At 45.7% G+C, this 19,740-nt stretch overlaps 1 protein-coding gene across 1 annotated transcript in view; it reads left to right on the plus strand.

Moving 5' to 3' along the window:
- CLASP1 (cytoplasmic linker associated protein 1) overlaps nucleotides 1-19,740 on the plus strand; it is a 146,019-nt gene that overhangs the window by 6,866 nt on the left and 119,413 nt on the right. Inside the window, exon 2 of the mRNA XM_072341864.1 lies at nucleotides 2,525-2,997. Within this exon, the coding sequence (XP_072197965.1) occupies nucleotides 2,803-2,997 (195 nt within the window). The 5' untranslated portion in view covers nucleotides 2,525-2,802. The remainder of the gene's footprint in view (nucleotides 1-2,524; nucleotides 2,998-19,740) is intronic.

A 19,740-nucleotide genomic window follows, 5' to 3' on the forward strand; every position in this document is an offset into this window, starting at 1 on the left:
AGGCAGATACTTAGATACTTTTAAATCAAAACCGCATAGAAAGGCTTGAAAGTTTGGCTGTTTCTTTCTCACGGCCCTATGGGCACCTAATGGCTTCTTGGATGTGTTGGGACTTGTCGGTGTGAAGTTAATCAGAAATGGCTATTCTGCAGTAAGTCGCAGTCATTCACACCCTCCTGGAATCTCAATTAATGTTCAGGTTTAAGCAAGTTCCACATTTCCATGTTAAGAGCAGTTAAGGGGCTTTCTTCACCACATCAGCCAATCTCCTGTTGAAAGTGGGCAGCTCCTGGGATCCAGAAGCAGGCCACGCAGCTAGGATGTTTGAGATAGGCCGTGCAGGGTATGATAGACCCTCTCGTGTAAGGAGTGCCTGCAGCTAGGAGCAACAGGGCCTGCCTGTGCTGGAGGGTGGGGATGGGCTTGTATTCAAAGGCACAGATGAGGAGACTCAGTGGAAGACTGCTGTGCTTTTGTGATTGAAGTGGCCCAGTTTCTCACCTGTGCCACTTTGGGGAATGGTTTTTTAAATTATTTTTAGTTTTTTCAAGCTTAGTTTTAAACTATCACTTCTTGTTGCAGTTGGCTGCCAGAAATACATTGCGTTCTGTAAGGATGGGAGAGATCAGAGTATTTCAGTTAGTGCTGAGCTGACACAATGGAGAAACTGCAGCTCCAGTAGTAAGGAGGAGGTATGGCTTTCTGCTGGTTTGGAACCAGAGTCTAATTTAGAAAGCAAAACATAAGGGTTGCTCTGATTTCAGGTGCTGATTGGGCTGTTGTTGACAATTTCAGAACTGGAAGTCAAGGTCTTACATATGGTTTGACAAAGAAGCTAGTAATAGAGGATGTGATTGTGTTTCCCACGTAATAGGTAGATAAATAGGATTTATCAAACAATAAGGCTTTGAGATGCTGTCTGGACAGCTCAGGTGGATACTCTGGTCAGAGGCAAGTGACTCAAGCCCCGTGGCACTGACAAAGCCCCAGGTGTTGTGCAGATGCAGCTGATGCTTCCTTGCTGCTCCAGAGGGTCAGGGTTTGCTGATGAGAAGGGATTTCAGTCTGAGGGCATAAAGCAGCCCTTCTCGTGGATGGCAGGGCTTGCCAGGCACTTGGCTGAGGTGTGTCCCTGGCTGTACAGAACCAGTTTGGTTCTGTACACCACTGTCAGCCAGTGGGGATTTGAGCTGCAGGGCTGGGGGAGGAAATCTGTGCTCTGGGGACTCATCCTGCCTGGTGAATAGTGGTGCAGCCTCTGGAGCCATTTGTGGGATGCAGCAGTGTGCAAGTGCGGCCAGGGAGGATGGAGGTGAGATAATGAGCTGATACAGCGTGCTGTGCAAGTATGCTTTTACTTCCAGGCAAGGGATTTTGTGAGCGTCTCATCTGCTTTTAGACCTGCTTTGCTTTTTATTAACTTTAGTGAAGGCCTTGTTTGCTCAAATGGAAGGTATTTAGAATTGCAGCCTCGTGCTTCCAATTAGTGAACATGTCCTCCAGCTTCCCTCCAGTTGTGTATTGAACCAGGTATCTGCTGCACAGCCTCTTGTCTCACACTGAGCTTGGCCTGCTTTCCTTATTCTGGTGCAGAAAGCAGAGCAGACTTTGAGTTTTGGCTGTTAGGCTGGAAACAAAAAGGTATACGGGGTTTTTATCATCTCCTACTAAAAGAGCTAACTTGGAAGAGGAAGTGCTTCAGAAGCTGCATTGTTGCAGTGGTAGCTCTGGCTGGTGGAGGACAGCTAGGAGGTCTGTGCCTGGAGGGGCTGGTTTGGCTGGAGGTGGAGAAAAACCCTTAAAGAACAACAACTTATAATGCAGTCCCTGGAGAAGAGAGCTTCAGATGTTGGGGAACATGGCCAAATTCAGATGTGCAACTACTTTCTCTTCACAAAAGATGCTGTGCTTTGAGTGGCAGCAAAATTTGACCCTTTTGATTGCGCCGTGGTTATGCTATTGCAGCAGGCCGTGCTTTTTCCTAGATCTGTGCTTTGGGATGTGTCAGGATTCAGCCTGCAAGCAGGTTGAGCACTGAGTATTTGAAAACTGCTTGCTTAGGTTCCTGGAGTCCAGCATTAGGGCTGAATCCTGCAGGCAACTGGTGGCACTGACTGCTGATGGCCAGTGGTCCAAACAGGATCCAGATGCCTTCCTGCTTTCACTCCTTAATACAGATGTTTTCCCGATGGCCTGCATAAGGGTTTTGTCTCTTCTTTTGTAGGTTAGTGGTGATGGTGGTAGTTGGAAGAAAATTGATTATTAATCCTTTCTGAAGGTCCAGATTTGCTGTCTGTCACTAAAGCTGCTGCTGGGGATCTGCTGGCTAACTGCTGTTGTGAAGAATAACCAGGGGTTTTTGTCTTGACCTACCTTGTCTGATTCCTTAAAATAGAACAATGTTCATATCCAGCTTATCACAGCTTTGCAGCTGTATGTGAATAACCTATTTTGTGACATGCTTTCAATCTTTTTTTTTGCTCTGTTCTTAATTTAACCTATAATACTGTTCTTTTTCTTTCAGAATGGACTGCTGAATTGAGAATTATTGCAGACCCAACAGTACAGCACTGCTCATTGCTTCATCTATCACTAGTTATTTAAATTGGACTTTTAATATCCTGCCAGCTGCTGTTCACACACACATGGTGCATTGTTGCCATTCTCAGAATTGCATCTTTGAAACCCAGGCCCTCAGTAACCTTCACTGAACAAAGAGGTGACCTCCTGCATACATTCATAGAGGGATTTTTTGGACTCTGCCCTCTAGCTTTCTTGCAAGTGCTGTGTTTCTAAGACACTATGGAGCCCAGTATGGAGTACTGCTTAGCGCAGGTGCTGCAGAAGGATGTTGGGAAGAGACTTCAGGTTGGTCAGGAACTGATAGATTACTTCTCAGATAAACAGAAGTCAGCTGATCTGGAACATGATCAGACGATGCTGGATAAAATGGTTGATGGACTGGCCACCTCTTGGGTGAATTCCAGCAATTATAAGGTAAGACTTGTTAAATTACAATGAAGATTTTGATTGGAATTGAATTCCAAGTGATGCTTGGTCCAAGTGGAACTTGTGTTGTGTACTTCGTAATATGCTGTTCTGCAAGCTGATCATTACACTGAATCAACCATCCTGGTCCCATTTCTTGGTAGCTGATTGCTGATACGATATCAAGGATTCATGGCAATTACACTTCAGCAAACTGGATTTGTTTTGGGTGTTTGTACTCTATGATATCCTGTTTTTTTTGTTTGCCTTGTTTGTCTGTGGAACACTTTGATCATCCCTTTAGTTGACAGTGTGGATGATTTCTTGCCATATAAAAATGGCAAAAAGCATATATTATATATATATGTATATATATATATATACACACAGCCTGTGCTTTTTCATACTGTCCTTAATTCTTGCTAGATGTTTTTTGTTGGTTTTTTTTTTTTGACTATTTGGAGATAATTTAAGTACTGCTGATCTACTGCAGTTAGCTCAGAAAAGGTAACGAGCATGTGTGTTCTCTTGAATTGAACAACCTTGCATCCACAGCAGTGGGATTTGGAACTCAGCTGCCTTGTTATCCCTGTCATTTTGCTTCTGCTCCCTTGTCTGCAGTGTCCTCAATGGGGAGGGGTTTGCAGCTGTGCTTTGGAGAAGTTGTGTTCTGGTTGTTTCTCAAGGCCTGCTGACAAGGCTGGTGGGATACTTGGACTGTTGTTAGAGGGAAGACCAGGAGGTTTTGGTATTTTCTGGTAAGTCCAGAAAAATCTGTGAGTAAAACCTCCTACAGACCTGATGGCGAAGCTCATTAACAGGGTTATTGTGCAGTTCTTGCACATAGAAATGAAGGAGAGAGAGACTGACTGTGTGTGGGTTGTGAGCACTTTGGAGCAGAACATCCTCAGGTTCATTTAAACTTTTTAATAGAAATTTTGATTGAAAAGTAGCTGTGAGGACGATGCATCTCGGCCAGTGTGTTCTGCTAGGTTGCATTTCTGCTTATTTGTCAACAAAGTGCTGTGGTGGAAGCTGTTTGGCATACAGGAACCCAAAAACCCAAAGCCGGTGGATCCACTTTGGCTAAGCACGTGAAGAAATCTGCCATTGCCAACCTGTCTTTAACAAGTTGTGTTTGCAGTGTCCGGAGAGTTTTCATTCCCCTTTCCCTCTCTACCTGCCTTTCCATGTTTCTCAGTGGAAACTGTTCTTGCCAACACAAGCAGAGTAAACCTGAAATTGTGTCATGTACCATTTGCTTAGACTTTACAAACCAATGTGAACTGCAGAACTGTGCAGTACTTTGCACTTTTGACATCACACTTAGGTTGGTTTTTTCCCTCTTTCACTTCCCTTTCTGTCTTTTGTCTGTTGAACCACATCCACTGCCGTGTTCGCTATCCAGAAACAAACCAGTGGTACTTCCATACTGGAGCGATTCCACTCATGTTCTATGGGTGGTGTTTGGTTTCATTTAAGGAGTTCTAGTAAGGATAATGTGGACTTATCTCAAGTTTCTGGAGGCTGTTTTCTCAGTAAATGACTGTAATCAAGTATGTGAAACTTTTGAGTGGGGCAAGCAGACTACCTGGAATTAAGAGATATTTATTTTAATATCTTGCTAGTGTTTCATCTCAGTATGCCAATTTCTTTTTTGTTTTAGTGCTTATGTTTATATTACTTGTACTTTTCCTCCAGACTGCTGTGAAATGTGACATCTTTGGCATAATTCAGCTCAGTTTGCACTAAAGGGAGCTTCAGCTGCTGCCGTGCAGTTAGGGGAGGACTCAATTGTCTTTGTCATTGGTTTGAGCTGCGTTAAGTCATGACTATCACTGGCAGTTTGAGGCTTTGGTGTTTTCATACGCTGTTTTTATTTAACCTGACAGTATTTTGTGAAGCACTGAGACAGGAGGACGATACCATCTTCTCTTTCACATGGGAATAACTAAAGCCTGCACTGAGACATGTGCCATGAAACTAGTAGTGATATTAGGGGCTTCAGTGTATTGTCTCGCCTTCACAATCCAACAGCAAGGGGGAGGGTGGTGAAATCAGCAGTAAGTCATTGGTAGACCACCTTACTTTGAGCTGCTTAGAGCAGCATTTGGTATAATCTTGTCAGGTAGGTACAGGATCTCCTGATGGACATGTTTGTGGTCGTTGTGACTTCCTCTGTGTCCAGACTGATGAACCAGTGATGTTTTGTGGTGGGATGCAGAGGATTGCATAAAGGATCTTAAGGTGGTGTTGATGCTTCTGGAGGTGGACTGAGGGTGTTTAGCGGTGACCTTTTCTTGGCATTTTCTCATTGAAAAATGGTACGAGGGGTAGTTTGAAGTGAAAATAGGTGAAGAACTTTGTGAGATTTGTTGCTTTTTATTCTTAACAAGTCACCATTATTTTGGAGCTTCTGTACCCATTTCGTTTGCCAGGGGGAGGATCTTCTCACCCTTGCATGGAACAACCCCTTTGCTCCAGTGCAGCTTGGTGTGAGTGATGCTCTGTACACAGCAGGTTGACCTATAAGAAATGTGAGGAGCTGACTCTGGTAACAGAGCCCAGAGCTGAGGATGTTTTCTCTCAGAGGTCTTCCAGATGAACCTGGTGCATAGACCAGATCTGTCAAGATGTGAGCTGTGCCCTGGTGTTACTGTTTGTGGGACTCCTGATTTGATTCTTCTGCATCCTGATGGGTTTTGTTACTTACAGAGATACCACGCTCCTAAAAATGAAACACGTGAAGCATTGCAGGGAAATTTTATTTCCCCTGACAGAATTCATAATCGTGTTAGAGAAGGCAGCCTTCCTTTCTCATCTGCGTGTGCATATCAGACGTTACAAGAGCATGCTTCACTAAGCTGAGGAGAAGGAAAACTTACATAAATTAGCTGGCTTTCTTTAAACTCCGCACTGAATAATGTTTTTGGCTTCTCTAATTGAGGGGTAGAACAGATGGTGCAGGCTTAGTTTAAAGTGGCATCCATTAGAGTTACTTAAGCTGATGAATGGTTGTTCTCTGTAGGCACAAGTTTGTTCTCTATACCATGTTTATTTCGGATGAAATTCAGTGGAAAAAGTCCCGATTGAAGAAGCAGTTATCAAACATGGTTATGAACTAAGATGGTAATTTGGTAGGTGTGCTCTCTTGAATACTTAATGCCTAGAGAAAGAAGTCTTTGGCATCTGGGGAAGAAGAGTTAAAGGGCTTCCAAACTGCTGTTAGCTGGTGAGTTGGGGATGCTGAGGGACATGTGAAGATCAGTGATAGTTGCATTTGTTTAGTGGTTTATCTCCAGAAAGCTTCTTTACTATGGAGAGGTAACTCCTAATGTAAAGGGAGATGAACTAGAATTATTCTCATGTCCAACAGGTGTGAGAAAATGGGTCACTGAGAGTGGTTTTGAGATCTGTACCTGAATGGTATATGCTCATATTGCAGAATGAACTCCAGCTCTTGTGTGGGGAGAAAAGCTGTCTCAGAAGGGCTAAAAAATCATTGGGCTTCCACTGTATTTGCAGAGTATGGCCCTGATTTTTTAGACTCTGCTGTTGGCAAGCTCCCGATAGGTGGGTTTTCCTGCCTGAAACCTAGGAAAGAGCAGAAGCTTGGCTCCAGGATATCCAGTTTCCTGTAGGCATTGAAGTTATTTCCCTGCAGCTCCCAGGCCAGCTGAAGGACTGTTTTTCCTCTGTGTGTGTGCAGTGTCTGTGCCTGCCTTTTAGGTTGGATGAAGATTTAGGTTGGATGTTAGGGGGAAGTTCTTTACTAGGAGAGTGGTTAGGTCCTGGAACAGGCTGCCCAGGGAGGTTGTGGATGCCCCGTCCTTGGAGGTGTTCAAGACCAGGTTGGACGGGGCTCTGGGCAAACTGATCTAGTAAAGGCGTATGTTTGGTGGCCCTGCTAGGCAGGGGGGTTGGAACTACATGATCCTTGAGGTCCCTTCCAACCCGGGTCATTCTGTGATTCTGTGATTCTGCCTTTCTGACTGCTCTGTGTGGCAGCTGTGTAGCAAATCAGCACTGAGAACTTTCCTATGGATTTATCTATGGATTTATCTTCCCCTCTTCCCAGGTAGCAGTGGCTCTGGGTTGTCCTCTGCCAGCTGGAGTGGGAGGAACTGGACAGTGGGATAGTGATATTTTTCTGACTGGTTTATGAAGTGTGTTTGTGCTTCTGGTTGTGTAAAGCAACAACAAATAAGCCTGTGATCCCGTGTGGAGCAGACAAGAGGATCTTTCAGTTACTCACCAAGATGTTATGAAATGAAATATAAATAGTGAGAACCCCCAGAAATCCCTAGGGAGCGTGAAGGGCCTTGGTGTGGAAATAAATAGGACAAGAGTTTGTTCTTGTAACAGCATGAATTTGGGTAGGGTCGGGCCAAAGGTCTGTGTCACTTTGTGTCTCTTCTCTCTGGGGCTCACACTGGGTGGTCATTGATGACTGTCCTCACTTGTATATCCGTCTGGCTTGTGGTTCTGAGCCCCCTCTCCTGGTTTCTGCTCCAGTCCCTTTTCACTTTGGGTTTTAGTGCTGGGATGGGCACTGTAGCAGCCGCTGTGCAGAGGCTGTGTGATGACCTGCCCTTATAGCTCTGCGGTGTTGGGTTGTGAGGGCAGACAGACAGAGCCAGCCCTGGGGTCTCGCCACCATCACAGTTACTAAATAGAGAGGACAAAGCTATTCCTTTAATGCTGGTGTAGTGTGTCAGCTGCAGCACTTTGGTGCTTGTCACTGTTGTGGTTTTTGTTTTTTTTCAGAGGTCTAGCATGATTTGCTGTCCCCTGGAAGCCAAAGGGTATATTAGCTGGCTGCAGCCTGAGGGTCACAGCTGATGCCTGTGTGGAAAAGGCAGATTATTGGGGATTTAGTCCCTTGGTGATAAGGGCGCACTAATGCTATTGTGCTGGACCTTATTGGGCCCTGTTGTGGAATGTGTGGTGCTGGCTGTGTGCTCAGGGAAGGAATTCGGGCTGGAACAGGTGCAGGGAAGGGCCAGTGCAGTGCTCAGGGGGCTGGAGAGCATGGCTGGCCTGAGGAAGCTGAGGGCTCGGCTTGCTTAGCTTGTGGAGTGAAGGCTGAGAGGGAGTGTGATGGCTGTCTATAAATATACATCAGAGGGGTGGATGTGGGGTGGGGGGAAACTGTTGGAGCTAAAGGGCAAGGTTAGCACAAGAACAGATGGGTAGGGACAGGCCAGTGTAAATTTAGGCTGGATGTGAAATGAGGAACTGGAAAACTCTTTAAGAGGAGTGGATGAGAGTAGGACATCTATTTGGTTTTAGGAGTGATTGTGCAATGATTTGGATAGTTTATAAGTACTTTATAGAATAAATTATAGAGTAACAGGATTATCCATGGCTACAGGGAAAGCCCATTTCAGTCCTTTGTCTCGCTGCAAGAACAGTATGTGAAACTGCCAACACTTTAAAAAAAGCATGAATATTTTAAAACATGTGCTGGCTTTGGTCCTTAGAAATCCCACAGCAATATACAGAGACTGCCCATAGTGTGCCTGAGTGTCACGTGCCCCTATGGAAACACATTTATGGAGGAGCAGTCACTTAGGGTGCATACGTGATCTGTCTCCCCTGGTGTTCCATAGGCACTATGATCCCCTACTGCTGGGACTGCTGGCTGGGGGCTGTAACCTGAACTGGAAGTTGGTCACCAGGATGGGATTTACTGGCATCCTGGGTGATGTGAGCAGGGCCTTTAGAGTGGCTCTGTGAAATTCTTCTGTTCTTTCGATGCTGAAAGAAATATGTATCAAGGGGGTCTCTTCACCAACACCAGCTTTACTTGCCTCTCTGTTTCTCAGCTGAAAGGACCTACCCTCAGCCTCTCTGTCTTTTGTGAGATATTGTTCAGACTCTTCTTGAAAGCCATTCCTGACTCCTGCTTTGAACTTCAGAGTGAAGAACTGCCTACTGATAATCCCACTGGCACTGGGATCTTTATCTGCCTCTACTTGATTTTAGTTCTTTACAAGCACAGTTGTTTTCATTAAGCGATATTTCCTTTGAGTTTCTCTATGCACGTTTGTTGGTATCTGATGCTGTGATTATCCTCATGTTTGTTGAAATTTATTAATTCTCAAGTTGTGGGGAGAGTGTAGAGCATAGAATGATCTATGCTTGGTACGATTACATGAATGTCTCTTCCTTAATAGTCTGTCTGAAAAAGCATTGATGTATAGTAATGCAAATGGATACACTTATTTCATCCTGGCACTTAAATAAAGGAAAAATTCAGTGTCCGTGGCTGTAAGTGCAGCTACGTGTGTTCTTAGAGGAGCAGCCCACTGGACTACACTGTGTGTAGCAGGAATGCTTTCCCTTTCAGATAAGCGATTCTGGCTCAGCCTCCCGTTGGCAGCATCTTCCTTTGAGACAGAAAGGTGAGATTTCCTGCAGGGCATCGGGACAGGCTGGTAGGGCTGCGGGATAATTTGCCTCTGTTTGTATCCCGTGTGCTCTGTGACCAGACCCTGAAGCACAGGAGGGGAGGTGTGGATCACAGTGCGGACAAGTAGGCTCTGGTTTTCCCCAAGTGAATGCTGCCACCTACAAATTGTTCATTACTTCCTAGATCAGATCTCATTTGTAACGAGACCGCTCTGTTGTTCCTTGTTTGGTACTGCATTTGTTGCCAAATATGAAAGCTTAAAACAAAGCAACATTTGAGTATTCACAACCCAGAGCACAGTCCCAGTTATCAGAGCGTGGAAAGCAAGATCATTTCTTGATAATAGAGTGGCTGGCAGTTTAGCTGGAGGAAGGAGCCTGTAGGATTGGGCCCTGAATTTTAAGGGTGAGATAATTTTCTTACTTAGTAGTGCTTTTTCATCTCCAAAAGTAGCTTCTCTGAGAGAACTTGGTGAGACAATGTGAAATGAGGTGGTAGAGCCCTGTCCTGCGGTGCCCTTGTAGTGCAGGGCAGGCATGGCATACAGGCTGTGGGCTGGCAGCATCTCCTCTGAGAAGTGGGAGCACTGCAGGGTTAACCTTGGTGGTACCACTCTGCTTGCGGTGAGTTCGTGCCTGGCTGAATGGCTGAGAACTGGATAACAGCAAACAGAGAAACTCCAGTTGCTTCCACTCAGTGCATTCTGTAGTTGCACCTTAGAGATGTCTCTGTAGTTACTGTAAATTGTATGTTAGAAACAGCTCTTACTACTAATTATAGTAGTTCTTTGTTAAAATTGTATTCCACTGGAAGGTAGTGATTCTTACCTTGTATTCTCTTGGCTCCTTCTTTGACTAATAGCTGGTGACAGTCCTGCTGGCTCTGATTGGAAGCCTTACTGCAAACGGAGTGAGTTATGGTCTGTGCAGTGACACGTAACAAATACCTGCTTTTAACAGTTAGGAGGTCTTTGCTTATTCACTGCTTAAATTAAGAGATGTCCCTTGTTCGGTGTTATTTATAGCTAAATGTAAGAGGCTTTTCCTGTTGTTTACCTACCATCAGGTGTATATTTAACCTGACTTTCAAGAATGCAGTTCCTGTATTTCTGTTATAAATACAGGTGACTCTGCAGCTTTCACACTGGAGTAAAACACTGAAGTTTTGGAGAGAATCCTGTTTGCTCACAGTCGATGCGGTTGGCCCCATTGCTCCTTACTGCTTGTATCCCTGCTCTCTGGTACACAGCACATCTGGACACATTCCTATGTCAGTTTAATTAGAGTGCTGTGGACAAAACAGCCCTCGGGTGGGTGCTGGGTGTACTTCTGGCTTATTGAATGAAGGCCCTGGAGAAGGTAGCTGTGTAGATCATTTAGCTGAGAAGTACAAGGGAACGTAGCAGTGCTGTGCCTTGAGGGATGGAGAGTGCTACTGATGTGCTGCTTGGAGTGCGTGCCTGAGCTGCTTGGCCTGCAGAAGGAATTTCTCTTCTCTGGATGTTGTGTGGAAAGTTGTAACTAACTATACACAGGTTGCAGTGCCAGTGGCTGAAATCATAGTTTGTTTCTCTTGTGTTAACTCTGGAGATTGTTGTTACTGTTGCTTTTTAATGACTGTGAAAGTGGAGACTGATGTTGTCTATGAGGACAAGCTGACTGAAAGGAGAACGGGAAGAGAAATTAGGTCTGGAGTGTGGGAGAATTGGATGACTTGGGGCTGGAGGAGCAGAGGGAGCGTGGAGCCATGTGAGAAAAGGGGCAAGGCTAGGGAAGAAAGGCTGGAAAAACTAAGGCTGGGAAATAGGCAGAGCTCAGCAGGGGAGCTGGCTTTTTGGGGTGCTAGCTGAAACATGTGTGACTCTGGGCTCAGCACAGCAGAGCTGGGGCAGAGGCTGGCGTTAGGTGCTGCCTGTAGGACCAGGCCAGGCTGTGGCATCTCCTTGTGCCTTCACCCACATCAGCTACATGCAGAGCTACCTGGCAGCTTAGTTCTTCCAGCATTGTGAGTTGGGATGGACAAGTATGTGTTCTCCACACCTCTGCCTTTTTGATGTAAAAGTGTGCGAGTTGTTGAGCATTAACTTTCGTTCTTTATTGAGGAAAACTTAGTAAAGTGATTCTTATAAAGAGCAATTTCTACAATGATTTCTGTGATTTGGAAATTTCTTGGTGTTGCTTTGTGTGGTAGGCAGAAATTCAGAGGATTTAAGAAATGTGTTCTTTTAGCAGCTGTAATAGCTCTGAGCAGGCAGTTCAGTGTTCCTGTGTGAGGAGAGCATCAGTTGGATGTGTCACTTCTGTTCCTTCTCCTGAAGGTCCTCAGTGAAAGGATTAAAGAGTTTCTGAGGAAGTGTCTTAGTCTGGGTTGGGTTTCAGGCATGTGAATGATGCGGTGTAGATCTTCTGTCCAGAGCCTTCAATCTCCAGCACGTAGGAAATTTCTTAAGACAGAATTGGAGTAGTTCATGGCCCGCAAAGGTTTGGCTGTGCACGTGTTCTGCTCCTGTCCCTGACAGTGGGTACTGATGTTGAGCACTAACACTGAGGCTGTATTTTCACTCTTGCAGCTACCAAGTTTTTTCCTTAATGCACGTTACTAAGCATCATTCTCCTTTATTATACATATATTTATTAGCTTTTACTGTAGCATGGCTTAGCGTTGAGAGCTCTGCCAGCCACATTACAGATCATCAGTGGAAGAACTGATCATCAATCAAGTCAAAGCCATTCAGTGTTTGTGCATGCAGCTGGAAAGGTGCTTCATATTCAGCAGGCCTGCTTTGAGAAGGAGGTGAATATTAGGAAGCAGAGTGGTCTTATCCCAGATGTTTACCCTTTGGTGTGCTGCAGCTGAAGTACTGCTGGCTGATGGTATTTAACAGCTCTTCTGGGCATCTTTCATTTCAGGAGGATTTAGTGCATAGGAATTGTAGCAGAGGAGTGTGATGTAGTTGGAAGATCACTTGGGAATGCTTTTGTAGGTGGTGGCTCTGTTATGAGGTCAGAGGAAAGGTGTATTAATGGCTTCTGTCTGAAAAGAAGGCTGCTTGCCATGTCTAATGGTCTCAGGCGTGCAGATCTCATGGGTTCCCCAGTCATTTGAGTGACTGTGAAGGAGGGAAACGAGGTGAAGAGAAGGGAGTGTAAGTTAGAGAAGAGAGTTAGGATTAGTGGCTGGAACGTGCCTTTGTATTTTCTTTTTAAAACCTGAGTCCAAATCTATCCCAAGGATTTTGCAGGAGTGTCTTTTTATGGTGATCTCAGGGTCGGTCCTACATCAGCGTAATTATTGGATGAGGGGCTGGGGTGGTCCTGTTGTTCTCATCCTCATTTGGTGCTGCTGCAGCTCCAAGATGATGTTGAGCCCTGGCAGTGCTTTGAAGGAAGTGACACCTACTGAGACAGCGTGGGGAGTGGTGTGCATGGCTGTGCCTCAGAACTGACTGTTGTGCAGGCTGAGTGGTGTTGGCAGCTCTCAAGGCTCAGGGAAAGCCCTGTGGGGAATGTGGGGAGGGTGAATGAACTAGGAGATGATGAGTACTGGGAAGAGGTGAGCTGCTGGTCTGAGAAATGGGGACTTGTGGCAAAAGATGAGGATGGATAGCCTGCCTTCCCCATGGCATATATGCTCCAGGAGAACAGAGCAGGAGGAGGACAGGTTGTTGTGTGCCTTTTTAAATTGAGAGTGGAGGTAAGCACACGGGCAAAGCTGAGGGCAGGGCTTCAAGATGGTGCTCACTGGGATGAAAGGTGGGCCAACAAATACTTTGGGGAGGGCAGAGAGATTACTCCAGACTGTTTATCTTCCTGCTTACTGCAAAGCTATCATCAGCAGCTGTAGGTGACTCTCACCTGTAAGCTGAGGGGGAGGGAAGGGAGGCATTGCTGGGGGCTGCTCTCTGGGGATTAGGCAGGCACTTAGGGCTGTGAGAACAGCCGTGTGATGATAGAGTGTGTGCCAGAAAACAGCTCTGCAACCAAACTTGGCTGAGGAGCAACTGCAAGTTCTCTAGAGCTGCCTTCTTTAATCAGGAAAGGTGTGGTAGGGCTGGGACAATGGGGAATCTGCTGCTTCACTGACAGCCAGCTCTTGCTGCCTCTGAAGTCAGGCAAAACTCAAAGTGACCTCAGCAGCTGCTTAGCACAGCCCATGTGGTGTCTGCTTGGAGGTGGGACATCATTTTGGGTAAATAACACAGCTGACACATGAAATGCTTGAAATAACATCTGTGCCTTGAAATAACATCTCTTAATAAGGATAATTTGTCTGAATTTTGTTTCTTAGGGCATTTATTTTCTAAGAGATGTTTCTTTCCAGGCTAGCTTTGAATAATAGGTAATTGAGGGGTATCAAATCCTATTTGCTTCTTTGTTACAGAAGTCAATGTGTGTGATGGAAAATTAAGGTTTTCCCACTCTCTTTTGAAGCTTTCAAGTCTGTATTTCCTTATTATACTCCTGGTGGCTTTGAACTAAAAATGCATTGCTTTTCTTAACAGTGTTTTTCTTTTATGACCAATTATATGCGAGTTTATCAGAAATCATCTTTCCTGCCAATTACTGTGGCACTGTGAATGTGACGTGTTTGTGAACGACGATGTGTTCTGTGTAATGCTTCTGCAGAACAGAAGATGGGGAAAACTTGTGTGGCTGCTCCTGTTCTGTGTTGAGCTCTTCTGGGGACAGGGGGGTACTGCCATGGGAACTGATACGGGGGCAGTGTGAGCCCTGTTGGTGTGCATGCAGGCTGTGTGCAGTACTGCAGCTTTGCCACCTGTGGAGCTCAGAGCCTCATTTAGGGAGCTATGAAGGATAATTAGAAAGAAGCGAGACCACTTCCTATATGCTTGTGTTTGCTCTGGAGTAATCCACAGCTTTATCAGAGAGGTATGAAGGTAATGTACACCACAGAAGTTTGGAAGCTGCTGCATGTGGATCTCACTGGGGTGGAGGATCCTCGTGTCTGCTTTTCCTGTGGTGTATGCAATGTTTGTATTGTTAACAGAAAATAAACCACTGTGCAGAATTCTTACTTCTCATCTTCTTCCTTTATTTGATTTGAAGATCCTAAATCAGACTAAGTCCCAGTGCTGTTCCAGAAGAAACGCTCTGTTCACGGAACATCGTTGGTGTCAGTGCAGGAGGGAACTGGTTGGGATTCCATGAACTGTATGTACTGTGTAGGCTGTCAGATTAACTGACCTAATGAGCCCCGTCTGCCCCTAAAAATCGGATTTTGGTACAAATAATAGAGGAGTAAAGAGGTCATGGTCTTTGCTGGCTGTTCTTTAATGTAGCTTGATGAGAGATAACACTGTTTTAAACGAGTTTTTGTTCTCTTGTCCTTGCTGTTTCCTTTGCCCTTCCCAGAACAGTGGTGTGAGAAGGCTGTTCCCTTGCTTCCAAACAGTGCTGGTTTGACATTCTCTGTTCTTGGTTATTTTGGAGAAGACTGAGGATCTCCTTTGACTTGAACAGAATCAGTATAGGTGTAACTAGCGGGGAAAAGAGTGACTGGCTAACCAGAGTAGTTTGGAGTCTTTGGTCACAAAGGGGAGCTGTGCTCTGCAGCAGATGTGAGAGCTGACAAGGGGCTGTGCAGATTGCCCCAGGAGCCACGGTGCGCCTTCATCCTTGTAGGGTTGGAGGTGCATTGTATCCCTTGGAATCAAAGGCTGAGGGCTTAACAGGGTGAGAGGTGGAAGCTGCCCCCAGGTGAAGCTGAAGAGTGTCCTTAGCCACAGGATCTCTGTGCTCACTGATGGGTTCTGTGTATTTGCAGCTCACACGGTTAGGCTGCATATGGATATTGGTTTTGTGTTTGTGTCTGGGTTTTGAATCTCTGTTGTTCAGCGTTCATTTTAGTAGCATTGCATACCTGCGAGATGGCTCTTATTTTTCTTTTATCTGATATCAAAAGATGAAAAAGAAACTTGAAAAGGAGCATACCTCCTTCATTTGACTTGCACAGCTTCTTTCTTCCTTATTGCTGTGAGCTCCGGCTGTCTGCTGAAAGGGGTTTGTGTCTGTGCTCAGAGAAGAGCTGAGGGGAGTTAAGTGCTCCTTTTGCAGAGGATCCGTCAGTCTCTCAGTTTTGTTGGTGCTCTTTTGTTAGTAAAGAACAGTATATGTTCTGTCTGCACTAAAGGAAGGACATTTGAGCCTCATATGTTCATCTTTGCGTAGTTTTCTAGACTTGGGATGTCTCAGACTGTGATGATGGACTTTGCCTTGTGTAGTGATCTAAGGTAGTATGAACTGTGTCTGCCTGGAGCCCTGGTGCTGTGTGATGTCTGAGAGCTCAGGCCTTAAGCAAACAAACAGAAACCCCTTCCTCCAAACGATCTTGCCTGGTAAGAGGAACCTCTGTTTCTCCTTGCAAGATCTGATGTGGAAATATTTAATGCACGTTCATTTCCCTTACATATGCTGAAAGTAGTTGGAGATGCACTGCGTTTCTGACTGGCATAGTTAAGATAGGCACATCCTGAAAGTCTTTGATGCTAGATCAAAAGAAAAGAAAATAGTTTTGGAAGGATGAGATTAATGTAATTCTTTTTTTTTTTTTTCCAGTTCTGCTTTTCATCCAGAAGGATCTGGAATTATTTTCAGACCTTCAAAATGGCCAAACCCATCGCTTAAGCATGCAGCCTCTCACCTGATTTAATGATAGACTTGGCACAAATGTACTTTCTTCTGTCAGGGGAATTGGATTGCTTTAAATATTGATAGCATGGTCTTCAGTCACCAGGCACTAATGGGGAGGCTGCATGTATAGCCTAGCTCACAAATGAAGAGGCAGGGCAGTCCTACAGAAAACACTGGAAGTAGGCCAGTGAACTTCTGCTCTCTCTGGCCCTGACTGCTCACTGAGAAATCGGTGAGGCTCAGGCCGGGCAGCTTGGTCTCTGTGTGTCATTCCAGAGCACAGCAAGATGTGACTTCCCAAGCCGACAGCATCCTTGTTCTGCAGCCCTGCTGATGGTGTGTGCCCTGCTCGTGCTCCCGAGCTAGGCAGGAGGTAACGTGCTGCTGCTTCTGCCTTTCTTTGACTTTATTCTCTAAGATTGCTCTTCCCCAGTCTTTTCCTGGAGCTACAAAACTCAGGTTTTGTGGGTTTGGCTGGAAAGTGGTGCAGGACACTTGCCCTGAGGAAGTAGGAGGGCTTGCAAATAACGTACGGGTTCTTTCTCAGTGTTGCCTACTTTGTGTGGAGATGCTTCTCCTTCCCTTTGTTGCTTTGTCAGCAGATGCACGAGGTTGTGTAGTCCCTGGGGCCTGTCGCTGCTGCTCTGCTCACTGCAGCCCCCAGGGATTTCCCCTCCAGGTCATTAAGGAGCCTCACTGGCCTGCTGTGATGTGGCAGAGTAAATTCCTGGAGTGCAGCAGTGATGGGACAGTCCTCCTCTATCTGCATCGAGTAGGCTGTTGGGCTGAGTGATGTTGCAGTGGGGAAGAAACCGCTGGTCATTGCTTGCACTCTTCTTTTTCTGCTTGGTTTCTTTGAAGTTTTAAGTCTAGTTTCACAAGAATGAAGGCCTCTCCATAGGTTTCTGTGGTAACAGTACCCTTCCAGGAGAAAAGCTGTTTTCTCTTACTGATGTAGGTGCACAGGTGTTGGAGCTAACACCACTTGCAGCTGCTTCTCATTCCAAGTTAATGATGCTTTGTTCCCCAAGGTCTTGAGGAGCGTGCTTAAAGAAGGGAGCAGTGTGTTGGCAGGATTCAGGCACCCGGGCTGCTCTGTTGGCCTTGTTCCTAAAACCACCCAAGTGAATTTGCTCAGGAGCTGCAGGAAGGGCTTGACTGTTGCTGAGCTGGTGGCTGTAGCTGCGGTTCTTGGTGGTGGTGCCTCTGACACCCTGGGGCTCTTAGGGAGTGACTGGAGGAGGCAGTCTCGCTGTTCCTCACTCGTGCCCTCAGTATCTAGCAAACCTGGAATATGCCATAATGAAACTTAGATTGCAGCTCTGTTAGTTGGTGAGGACTGTTCACAGCCTGACCTGAAAGGAGCTGTGTGGATTTCGTTTCATGTGTGTGTGAAGTGATGGTGAAGAGCACTCAATACTGAGGAGCCTCCTGTTGACTCTTTGCTTGCAGCCAACCTTCTTCTCTGCTGCTGGGAGAAAATTTTACTGCACTTCACTTGTGAGGCCATAAAACAGAGGTGGTGATGATGTTCCAGGTTTGCAGACCATAGGACTGCACTGCATCTGAGCTGTGCTGTGTAGACAGAAGAGCCAGCCAGCCTATTTGCAGGATCATTAATGAATGGGGGGTTTGGTGCCTATCTGTAGAAGAACAATAAATTTCTGAGACCCTTTTAAAATACATTCTTCATTTGATTTGACAGCATTTAGTACAGTAGAATTGAAATATCCCTAATGAACTAAAACACTGCAAGCCTAAAGTGAGTTTTATATTGATTTGGGTGGCCTGAAGACTTCCTAAATGTTTTTAGCTCACGGGTACTGTTGCAGAAAAGGGTTCGATTAACTGGGAATGGGCTGGTCTGTGTTAGCCTGGCTTCAGAAGCAGGTCTTGCTGTGGCAAAGCAGCACAACTGAGTTGCACTGCAAAGGAAATCAGACCATTGCATGCTGAATGTGCTAATTTAGTTTTGTTCATACAATATCCAGCATGTGTGGTCTATGAAGTTAGATGCATGGGTGTTTAGAAAGCTCTTCTGAATAGCCAGAAGTGTATTATGACCTATTGTTTGCTGTTAAATAATGGATGTCACAAATATGAGGAGTTTTATTGGATCTCAGAGCAGCTCTGTGATAGAATCCAAATGCCTCCTTGTGTCTTGCAGCAAGAAAGAAGCGTTTCTCAGAAGAGCTTCCCTTGGCTGCTCTGCCAAAAAATCTCATAGCACGTGTACTTCTCAGAGCTGGGCCCACTATAGTTTTGTGATGAAGAAAAGTCTGCTCTTTCTGTTTAAGTTGGAGTTGCTGGTGTGGACTTGGTGAAGGAGTCCTGCAGGGAAGGGAAGGAGGGATGTTGTGTGAGTTTCAGACATGGGAGATGGAGTCTGTCAGACAGTTGCCGAGCCTATACTTAAGATAAATGATGTGATGATTTCCAAGCCTCCTGAATTACTTGGTTTCAGTGTCCTCCTGCTCTTTATGCTAATTTCTTTTCCAACTAATCTAAGAGGATTTATCTTTATCCTTCTTTTAGAGGGAAAAGTTGATTACCACCCTTCTTGGAGCCCATGCGAGCAAAATCTCTTCAGTGTTCCCACTGCAGCTGTTTGCCTGCTTGCCAGCTGAAGCTGGCAGTTTGTACTTTGGTGTGGAGTGCATGAGCAGTGCTTGTCTGTGCTGAGACATCTCTAACTGCTGGATTTGGTGAGGTTCTGAGATCAAGGCACTTTTCTTCTCATCCCAGATAGATGCTGAATAACCAAAGGGTACAAAGAACCCCTCACCTACCTGCAGGTAGAGCTGCACAAAGGCAGGGTGCTTGCTGATGCCTTCCTTTGGTGGTTTGCATGCCCTGGAAGGTGTAACATCATTATTTAGGAAAAGATCCTCTAGAGAAGTCTTCGTTTTATGCTTGCTGCTCTGGTTTCCATGCTCTCCAGGTTTCTGCTCCAGCTCTATAGCGGTGTTGTTAACAAAGGAGGTGGGGGGAGATGTGGGATGGAGCTCTAACAGCATCCTCGTGGGCAGAGATACTTTTAATCTCTGGAAAGGCACAGCATGTGGCAGGGAAAAGAGCAGGCTGGCAGATGGGGTGCGCACAGCTCCAGTCGTACTAAGGAGACAACGTGGTGAAGCTTTCGTGCTGTGGCAGACAAATGGGTCACAATGTTGATTTGTCACCCTGGGTGTAGGAACTTGTGCTACAACTGAGTGCGATGAGATGAATTAAAGGGATTTTTGTGAAAGATGAGGCAGTTGACACATGTACACTGAGAACATAACCCTCAGAGACAGGAGGGCCCAAGGCAGTCTGAATGAAATTCGTGCCTGCACAGCCTGGAAATCTATATTGATAGAGGCCAGAAGAACATAGCGAGTGCTTGAAAGGAGCAGTTGGTGGCTTTTAGGTCTGGTTCACAAGTTTTTGAGCAGTTCCTGTGAGCAGAAAGCTCCTTTGGCTTGGGCTCTCCTGTTTGAGCTTTGTGGAAAAGGAGAGCTGCAGTGTGATCAGTGGGGCACCATGTGCTGGGCTGGCTCTTTGCATAGCACTCAGTGCAACAGCTCCAGGAGCACAGGCAGCAGAGGCTCAAAGTTCAGAATCCCCCAGCTGTGGGTTATGTTGCACCAGGCTGTTTCTTCCAGTTGCTATGTGGGCTGGTACATGGGTTCCTGGCCCAGGAGGGCC

The sequence above is a fragment of the Excalfactoria chinensis genome, chromosome 7 (genome assembly GCF_039878825.1).
Source record: "Excalfactoria chinensis isolate bCotChi1 chromosome 7, bCotChi1.hap2, whole genome shotgun sequence".
Classification (NCBI taxonomy): domain Eukaryota; kingdom Metazoa; phylum Chordata; class Aves; order Galliformes; family Phasianidae; genus Excalfactoria; species Excalfactoria chinensis.